The sequence below is a fragment of the Natrix helvetica genome, assembly GCF_964273705.1.
Source record: "Natrix helvetica genome assembly, chromosome: 15".
Lineage (NCBI taxonomy): Eukaryota > Metazoa > Chordata > Lepidosauria > Squamata > Natricidae > Natrix > Natrix helvetica.
In genome coordinates this window covers 2,056,798-2,066,169 of record NC_138565.1, presented here as the reverse complement: position 1 = coordinate 2,066,169, position 9,372 = coordinate 2,056,798, and the positions used below count along the sequence as shown (strand labels likewise).

Genomic DNA, 9,372 nt, shown 5'->3' with positions numbered 1-9,372 from the left:
GAAATCGGGCCTAAATTTGTTTCATCTCAGAACCAGATTAAAAATAAGTATATTTTTAAGGCAGTTACTCAAGAGGCCAGAAGAATCCTGTTATTTCAACAGTTTTTTTTCTTGAGTAAAAGATGCTGTCAAGAAAACCAGATAGAAAATTGAGTTTGGCTGCAGCAACAGGACAAGGCGCATTTCATTTTTAAGCAGGCAATTCTTGCAATTTCAAAATTATAAATGGGATTTACTTATAATTCTTTGGTGAATTTAGCAATGCAATTTCTCAAGTGCAGTTTAATTTGCTTGTCTAATTTTCAACTGAAGCAAATCCACATGTGAAAAGCTATTCTTTTAAAACCATAGTATCAACTTAAGATATAAGTACCAGTGCTTTTAAAATTTTTGGCCAATGGCACGAAGGCTCTGGAGGAAAAGAATAAGCCCAATGAGCTCTGCCCCACAATTCCCCAAGGGAAACAAAAGCTTTTTAATTCAAGCCACTCTGAAAAAGACCAATCCAGTGGTGATCTTTATTGATATCAACAGATGAAGTTACATAATTCTTCCTACATTGAATTAAAATTTAAAAGCATCACTCTAGGATACCTCAAAAGAATCTTCATCTCCCCAGAATTCATGTTTGGAAAACCAGCCGGTTCAGCTCCATTTAATTTGGTTGTCAATTTATATAGGGGCTGCCAGGTCTTTTCCACCCCAGAGAAAACAGCCAATCACAATTCACAGGATTGATGGTTTAGCCTGAACCCAGAGCCCATCAGCCCTGGACAGATTGATACCAGAGAGGGGAAGGGGCAGCTTGCACAACCAACATTTTGGCCTTAAGTGTCCCATGGGATGTATTTTGCTCTAGTGGCATGCTGAAACACCAAATTCCTATCAGGATGGGTCCAAAGCAGGCTTTGTTTAGTGAAGACTATCAGCCCCCTTGTGTACACATTAAGTTTTATTGTAACAAAGCAACTTGTACACTTTTTAATGTTTAAAACTGAGCATCTTTCTTTTTCCAGTGAAACAAAAAAAAAGTTGGAAAAAAAAAACCAAAGCAAGGAACAAAATTACAGTAGAGAATGTAAATTCCAAATAAGATCCTACAGGGGGGTCGGCTGATTCTCCGTCAAGTGGAAGGGCTGAACTGTAATCATTAGGAGAGAATTTATAATTTTTTTTAAAGTGTCATCTTAAACTGCAAAGATGTTTGTTAAAACATCACGATTAAACATGCCAAAAGGAGAAGCAGCCATGTTTTGTCAAAATGCCCATTTAACCCACCCCAACATCTGAAACCCACCCCTTGCTTACCCTGTCTATAACCCCCCCTTTTTTTTAGCTTTTTCATATATTTTTTAAACAAGAGAAATAGACAGATACATGTTGGTAAATGCTAACTGTCCATATTCACATAGAGACACAGTGTAATCTCTGAACCCAATATACAGAGAGAGAGAGAGAGAAAGAGAGAGAGAGAGAGAGAGAGAGAGAGAGAGAGAGAGAGAAGGGAAAAGCTAGATTCTATGCACTACCACACAGGGGGCCTAGCACTCTGCAGCCTCCAGCTGGAGCAGACGGTTCTCGGTCTTCCCCACAGAACACAGTGCGCTGATGCCACTGACAGTTTTTTTTTCTTTTTTCTTTTTTCGTTTCAAAAAACAGGGATTAAAAAAATTGAAATGGGTCGAGATTCATCTTCCACTGTATTCTGCTCAAGATATTTTTCTCCAAAAAATTATTTTGTGAACCATGGTGAAGAGGAGAAGAAAGAAAAGACCTCGGGAGAACAATGCGACTGAGCACAAGAGGGCAGGGAGGGAGGGAGGGGAAGGGTGGGGAGGAATAAGACAGCAATTTGCTCCCAGGGACTGGTGGAGGGAAAAGGAAGGATGGACTGTGGTTGGAATCTGTCAGTGTTCAGTCATCTTCTCCTTCATCCTCCTGTGGAGAGAGAAAAAACAACATTTTCAAATAAATGTTTGGGTGAAGTAAACCACCTGTCTCTCTCTTTCCTTCACTTTACGTTCGAACCAGGGAAACAAGCAGGAAGAAGGGGGCCGTTTGAAGAAACTTGATCTAAGGCTCTTATTACTGGGGGATGCTTAGCAGGGGATCCGTTTATGAATGGCTCTCCGGTTCTATTTTGAAGTCCTTTTAGGTTACATTGGTACAGCACTGCCAGCAAATATATCACGCTAAAAGATGAACTTGACCACCCCCCACTAAAAGGAAAAAAAACAAAATAAAATCTATTGTGACTGAATTGGGGGCAACTTTCAAGATCAAAACGAGTAAGCAGGGTGAAGTGGGCTTCGGCTGTGCAAGCTACGGGAGCGAGATTCTCATTTCAGTGCCTTGGGGCCATGAGGTCCTTTGGAGCAGCGTTTCCTGACCTCAGCAACTTTAAAGATGTGCGGACTTCAACTCCCAGAATTCTCCAGCCAGGCTCTGGAGCATAATATGACCTAAGTAAAGTAGCAGGTTACACCACCTAGAGGAGAAAAACCATTAACTGGCGCTTATGCAACTTGCCCAGTGGCATTTCTCCCCTACGGTGGCAGCGGTACATCAGTTCATGGTGATAAAAGAAACATTTCCTTCCAAATCCACTCATGTGCCATAAATAAGCTAATTAGTGCTAATCCAATCCTGTGTATATACTTTTGAATTACATGGGATTTATCAGCCAAAATTAATTCCTCCTGCTTGCCGAGCACAAGTTATGCAACTTGTAACTACAACTTTAGCAGAGGCTGAATTCGAACTCTGAATCAACCAAAGCCAGCGGTTTATGGCGAAGTATTCAGTCTGGGGAATCTTTAAAAGGCTAGTTCTGTTCTGGGCTTACAAGTTCAGGGCAACATAAGGTCACTAACTGCCATCCCAAGAGGGAAATCTTAGAGCTCTAACCTCTCCTTCTTCTCCCTCATCATCATCTTCATCTTCCTCACCCTCATCTTCATCACCTTCCTCATCGATGTCCTCCAAGCCTTCCTCCTCTTCGTCATCGTCATCATCCTCTTCTCCCTCACCTTCTTCATCGTCCATATCGGGCACCTGGTTGGGCACAAAGAGGAGTTAGGGCAAAGGGAGCCTGCTTTGACCAGCCAACGGAAGGCCTCCCCGGCAGACGCTCACCAGGTAGTACTGCAGAGGGTTGGGCCAGATGTCGTCCTTGATGACCTCCCCTAGTTCATCGGCCCCCGCATCGGAGTGGTCAGTAAACCAGGTGAAGAAGCTCTCTGGCTCTTCATGCTGCCTCTTTCTGCTGGCCTTGTTCTGCGTCTGCCCCGAGCGCTTTGTCAGGTCCTTGTCCAGAAGAGAGCAGAAAGATCAGTCCTCCCGTCCACTTCTTTTCTCCCCACAACTGCTTGGGTGCCAATTTGCAACTTGGCTTGTTTATTAGAGAGTTAGCAACTCCCCCCCCCCCCACCCATGTAGCAGATCCACCTGATGTTTCTGCTAAAACCTGGCAGCTGAGTTCATCTGCCTCTCTGCCTTTGACCGTCTATCATGGCACAACAGCCAATAACGGCGAAGGGAAACAGAGCTTCGTACTGGGAATAGCTGAAGAGAATCACAGGCAGACATGACCTGCAAGCTATTTTTCTCATCCTGAGGGGAAATAAGGATGGGATCCTGACTCCAGGAGCAGTCTGTTGTAGTATCCCACCCGCCATTGCTGGAAAAATGCAATTTTACTGCCCTTAAGGGGATTTCCTTCAGAACTTTATCATGGTTCAAAACTATGCACCTAGGCCGTGGCATTTGACTACAGTCTAGTTCTGCCACACAAGGTTGTTGGGAAAAATCACGAATACCGAGCGGCCCCAAAGGAAGGCAGGCAGTTAACAATCTCAGAGTAAACCCATTGAGTTCAATGGGACAGGTTTTTCACCCCCATCATTTCCATGGCCCTTGGCAGGCTGATCATGGCTTCCAATTAAGACCCTCCATTTCACGTTATAGGGCGGGATTCAACCTGACATGCTGAAAGGATTTTAAGGAACAATCCCTCAAATATTTTATTTCATGTAGTAGTTTGTCTGCCCCAAATTCTAGCTGGAGGAAATGCTACATTAACATGGTTAGAATCAACATTCTAACCAGAGCAACACAATTACATAAGCAGATGTGAAATAGATAATCTGGCAACACTTTTTCCAACTCTACACGTTTTAATAAAAGCCGTCAGTGTGAGCTTTTGCTGCCAGACTCCTGTTCTTTTCTTTTTATTGTTATGTATGGCAATTTTATAGTTCATGAAGTTAAATACCTTCCCAGATTTCCATTTGATTTCGCTGGACTTGGATGAGGGGTCTCCACTTTCGTTCAGATGAAACTCTTTGGAGAGCATCTTGTTTTCAAAATAGGGATTCTCATCAAAATACTGCATTCAAAGGAACAGACAAAAATGGAAAGTCTGAAATTTACATACTCCATATAGTATAACTTCTGAATTGCTTACCATCTGTACAACGATTGCACATTTTCCCACCCTGCACAGCCTAAGTGCAGATTGTTGCAACCTCCCCCCCCCCACGACCAACAAGCACCTCAAAAGGGATGGAAAGCATCAATCTTTCCTCTGAAAGGATATTTTGAGACATGCTGCGGAGGAAATGTATTCCAAACAGCATTTTATTTTTTAAAAAGTTTAAAAATGGTGTGTCCTACACCTGTACTTACAAAATCTATTCTGTAACCTGATTTGATGTCCTCAAACTCCGTCACCTCCACTCTGATCAAATAATGCAAGGCTTCTTCATCTTCCTCTCCCAGCAGTGCAGATACTAAGGCAGAGAGATGGAATTTGTGTTACAAATAATTTCAGATGAAGCCACCATCTCATTAACCAGATCGGTTTCTCCCTCAAATGTCTGCTTCCCTACTAAATTCCTGCTTTAGTGTTCTAAAATGCTAAGTTTAACAGAAATCAAGGCAATTAGGAGGAGGAATAATATTGGGTATCTTCACGGCTTTGAGTTATTTATAGAAACAATAAAGCTGGGATTAAAATAAAATCTAAAATCTAACTGAAAATAGAACTAGCTAACTAAGGACCTTTGCATTTCAAGACTTGCACTTGCATGTGATGAAAGATTACAAGTCACTTAAAGAAATTGTTTTGAAAGTTTCCACAAAAATAAACAACTTTGCTTACCTTGTGGGTGGTTGACAAATGTTGTTACCCAAAAGTTGGGGATTTTGGCGATCAATTCTGACCTCTTCTGGAAAAATGGCTGGCGGAGTTTGTTGTATTTCTGTTCTACTTTTAAAATTTCCTCACTGGCTTGTTCGTTCAGTCTGAACACAAGATTTAAACATGTGTAAAAACCTTTATGTGATACTGAAAGCTAGATTATTAAGCAGATTTTAACCCAACATGGAAGCTTTCACTTTGCCAAATCCACGCTTCCATCATAAAATGTGACATTTATCAAAGAAATATTTTGTTTTGGCTTTAGGTAGAAAATCTCAACTGAGAAGTTCCAGTGTACAAAAGAAATGAATTGAGCATTAAACCGTTTTAATTGTTCTGCATGAACGCTCTTGTTTTGCAGAAATGTTACGATTCATGTCAAAACCTCAAAACAGTGGGTGGGGAAAAAAAACTGAAACAGCCAATTGTTACATTGTAAAAAAAAATAAGGGGGGGAAAGAAAAAAACTTAAAATTTGTTTTTTTCAACTAATTCCAAGCAGAAGTTCAAGTTTTAAACATTCAAATTCTATATATTGAAAACCATCTCCTTAGACTACACCTATCAATCTAAGTTATTAAATCAGGAAAATCTATTTGCAATACAGTCCTTTTACAGGATAGCAAACTAACTACAAAACACTTTTAAAAAGCAAATTAAACACACGGTTTACCTGTCTATTTCATTTTGTACTTCATCAATATGTTCAATTGCTTCCTGCTGCTCTTTGTCTGGCGGGAAAATAAAAAGTTTATTGATGCCCCTCCAAAAAGGATCCAACTGGGGAAAAGGCAATGTTTTCATACTTCACACATGGCTTCAAGACACCCCCCCATCTTTCCCTAAGCCACTCCCCCCCCTGCCGCAATCTTTCCCTAGGCGTCCAGTACAGTTGCAATCCGGCTCCCTTAAGATTTTGGCCTTTCTCTTTCGGCAGCAACCCCAAAAGCTCTCCCTGCAGGAAGAGAAACCCCCAATTCAGACATGCTTATGAAGGGAGGTGGGGTCGCTTGCATTTGGTCCAGTCCTTCCCCTTGGACTAGCATCATGGCCAGGTGACTTCGGGAGCCAGTCCCATTTTCTCCCGGCCCCATCCCACCTAACAGGCGGGGAGAGAAAAACAAGGCTAGGGGGGGGCTTTAAAAAAAGGCGGGATTGAATGAAATCTGGCAGTTTAAAAAGAAAAAAAGGCCCGAATGCGGAGTCTAAAACATCTGGCGGCGCCTTGAACCTAAAGAAGAGCCGGCCAGTCCTTCTGCTTCCGGTCCAACCCTGCCCCCCCCAGGAGTAGCCCCCCGCCCCCCAAAAACGAAACTTCCCAGCCGCATCGAAAGGCGGGAAAAAAGAAACCCTTCCCCCACGGAGTTTCCCTCCCTCCCTCCCCCTCCCTCGGGGGAATCCCCAGCAATTGCGTTGCAGCCCCTGCAGCCAGAAGGCGCCCCCCCCATCTCCGAGGTTAAAAAAGAAAACCCTCCTCGGCCAAAGCCACCTGCCGGGCGCCAAGTTCCCCCGGCACGTGCGCCCCTGGCAGGCGAGGGGGGGAGTTGTGCTCGTGGGGGGGGGGCTGCAGGCGCCCCTCCCTCCGTGAAGGCGTGTGGGGGGGAGGGGGCGAGGAGCGCACGTGGCGCCCCCCCCAGAGGGAGGGGAGGGGGAACGCGGGGGCCCCGGCCATGCGGCGAGCGCAGCCATCATGGCGGCCTAATCGGCGGGGGGGGAGGGAGGGGGAGGGATCGGCGCCATCGGGCCGGCTGGGCCTGGCTCGAGCGGCAGACAAAAGGGGCCCCGCCGAAGATGGCCTCCTTCTCCTCCGAGGCGGGGAGCGAGCGAGGCGGCCACACGGCGGCCATCAGAGCGCCAGGCCGCACATCCGGCGCCCTCGCCTGCCCGCCTCCGCCGTTCGCGCCTGCGGGGAAGATGGCGGCCGAGCGGCGAGGGAAGGAGCGGAGCTGAGGGGAGGAAGGAGACCCGCCCGCCCGCCCGCCTTCCCCTCGGCGCCTACCGGAGATCTCGTCGGCCCCGTCGTGGTTGGAGTTGAGCTCCTTCTTGGTGACTTTGGCCGCCGGCGCCGACATGTTGAGGGAGGAGGGAGCCTCGCCTCGCCTCACACCGGCCTGGCCCGGCCGCCGCGCTCGCTCGCTCTGCCTCCCTCACGCCCGCTTCTCACGCCCGCTCCGACGGCGCTCCGCCCGCAAGGCCGCGCGTCGACCGTCCGAGGCGGCGCTGGGTGGCCGAGCGCGGGTCCCCTCACACGATGACCGCCGCCGCCTCCTCCTCAGGCTGCTCCAGGCGAGGGGCGAGCGCTGCGCAGGCGCAGAGAGGCGCTTTCTCTCCTCGCCCTTCCGCGGCCGCCAGCCGACTGAAGACGCGCACGGCGACTGCGCGCAGCGGGGCTCGGCTCGGCGGGTTCTCCCGCCCTCCCCCTTCCTCCCCTGAGGTGCGCAGGCGCAGGCGCGGCCCCTCTCGGACGCTGCGCAGGCGCGGCGGGCCTCCCTCTGCTCGGCGGGGGAGCGCGCGCGCGCGCCCTGCCTGAGTCCTCTCCCCAATCGGGTGGCAGCAGGAGAGTGGATGAGGCCGAGCTAAACCGCATGCGCAGCCAAGAGAGAGAGAGAGAGAGAGAGAGAGAGAGAGAAAAGGGAGAGGAAAAGAGAGAGGGAGAGAAAGAGAAAGACGTCAGCCCGGCTCCGTCCTTCCCGCCCTCCGCCTGTTTGCCTTCTGCGCAAGCGCACAGGCGCCTTTCTCCCCCTCCTTACAGGAGTAATGGAATAAAGAGAGGTCAAGCAGCCCTCCTCGAGAATAGGAGCGTTCTGCGCAGGCGCGGCCGCGCGGATTCTCCTCCCCCCCTCCCTTCTTGAAACACGCTTCCCTTTTTTTCTTTTTTCCAGCGGGCGATGTTTTGAACGAATGGGCGGGGCCAAGGGACGAAAGCCCGCCCCTCTCCGCTGCGGATTGGTAGCCGAGTTGGGGGGATTTACAATAGGCTGCGAGTGGGCGGAGCGATCTGGCTCTATCTGGTCGTCATGCCCCGCGGGGGCGAGCAAAAGTAGTGCGGCGAGCGCGCATGCGCGGGTGGGGAACGCGTGCATTTGCGGAGAAAGGCTACTGCGCGCGGGAGTTTCCTGCCCTATTGTGCGCTGGTCGGGGGGGGGGGGAGAGGCTCTTCAGGCTGCTTTGGGCATGTTGCATGTTATGCAAACGACACAGGCTGGTGCACAAAGCCCCCCCAGCCTCCCAAACGGGTGGAGAATTGAAGAGCAAGGCCCTCCTCCCCCGCTCAGGCATGTCCTTGCAGCGGAAGACAAGGAATGCCCACAGCAGCCCCCCCCTTTCCCCAGTTGCCTGCAAGCAAATGGCTGCAGGAAATGCAAATTGTTCCAGCTTTGCGATCATTAAGCCCTTCTTGCCCCACTAAAGGCAAAGCAGAATCAAACCTTGGGGGGAGGACGGCATTTATTTGGGGCGGATTCCAGACACACAGCACCCCATCCTCTTCCTCCCCCAAAATTGATGCCAGTGGCTGCCCACTAGCAATGGCAGCTGCTCTCTTGGTGCAGCCTCACCAAACGTGTTTGTGCCATTCCCTGAACCAGGGCTAATTGGACCCCGGGTGACTCAGTCTGGCGCTCGGGGAATGCACGACCCACCCGTGGGAAGCGGCAGCGCAAGGCTGGGCGGAGAGGCAGCGGAGCTAATTGGTGGCTTAAATGCCTTGCGTGCAAGGTTTTCCAGCTGGCTGCTGCCAAATCCCTCCCTTGGCTATTTTCCCCATGTCTTTTAATTCCGGAGAGGCAGAAGAACAGGGCTGTAAGGGAACTTGGAGGGCTTCTAGTCCAGGAGTCACCAACTGGGGGTCCGTGAAAAATTTAACTCGGGCGTCCTCTAACTACAACCCCTGGGATGGGTACGTGCAATGAATGCTTGTGTGGCTGCAGAGAGTCTCCCCCTTTGGGGTCTTTTTGTGGGGGTCGGAGGGGGGCAGAAATTCCGACTTGGGGTCTGTTTCAGCCTCCTGGTGGGGGGCTTTGGGCGAAGGCTGGAGGGAAGAGCCGCTGGGGACGAAGAGCCGGAGGGCCTCGTTCCAGTGGGACTGCATCATGGCCTGGAACTGGCTGACCATCTCAGCCCTCTGAGCCTCTAGGCACTGGCACCTGGCCTTGCACTCCTGCAGCTTCCCC

The 9,372-nt window shown here is 49.3% G+C and overlaps 1 protein-coding gene across 3 annotated transcripts; it reads right to left on the bottom strand.

Moving 5' to 3' along the window:
* Nucleotides 1-498: 498 nt before the first annotated feature.
* Nucleotides 499-7,628, bottom strand: SET (SET nuclear proto-oncogene). Of its 3 annotated transcripts, none has more exons than XM_081967732.1 (8): nt 7,200-7,628; nt 5,874-5,931; nt 5,162-5,304; nt 4,687-4,790; nt 4,274-4,387; nt 3,136-3,306; nt 2,964-3,054; nt 499-1,938 (listed from the first exon to the last, which is right to left on the bottom strand). In XM_081967732.1, the coding sequence occupies exons 1-8, from the start codon at nt 7,270-7,272 to the stop codon at nt 1,931-1,933; spliced, it is 762 nt and encodes a 253-aa protein (XP_081823858.1). In that variant the 5' UTR covers nt 7,273-7,628; the 3' UTR covers nt 499-1,930. The 3 variants fall into 3 exon arrangements, with proteins under 3 accessions (XP_081823858.1, XP_081823857.1, XP_081823856.1); XM_081967731.1 differs by having other exon boundaries at nt 2,949-3,054; nt 7,200-7,625; XM_081967730.1 differs by having other exon boundaries at nt 2,908-3,054; nt 7,200-7,623.
* Nucleotides 7,629-9,372: the final 1,744 nt, after the last annotated feature.

Coding starts and splice junctions, on each gene's coding strand:
- SET (XM_081967730.1), bottom strand. CDS start 7,272: ATGTCGGCGCCGGCGGCCAAAGTCACCAAGAAGGAGCTCAACTCCAAC. Junction 5,305..5,873: donor GTACAAAATGAAATAGACAG/GTAAACCGTGTG, acceptor TCTTGTGTTCAG/ACTGAACGAACAAGCCAGTG. Junction 3,055..3,135: donor ACCCTCTGCAGTACTACCTG/GTGAGCGTCTGC, acceptor GTGCCCAACCAG/GTGCCCGATATGGACGATGA.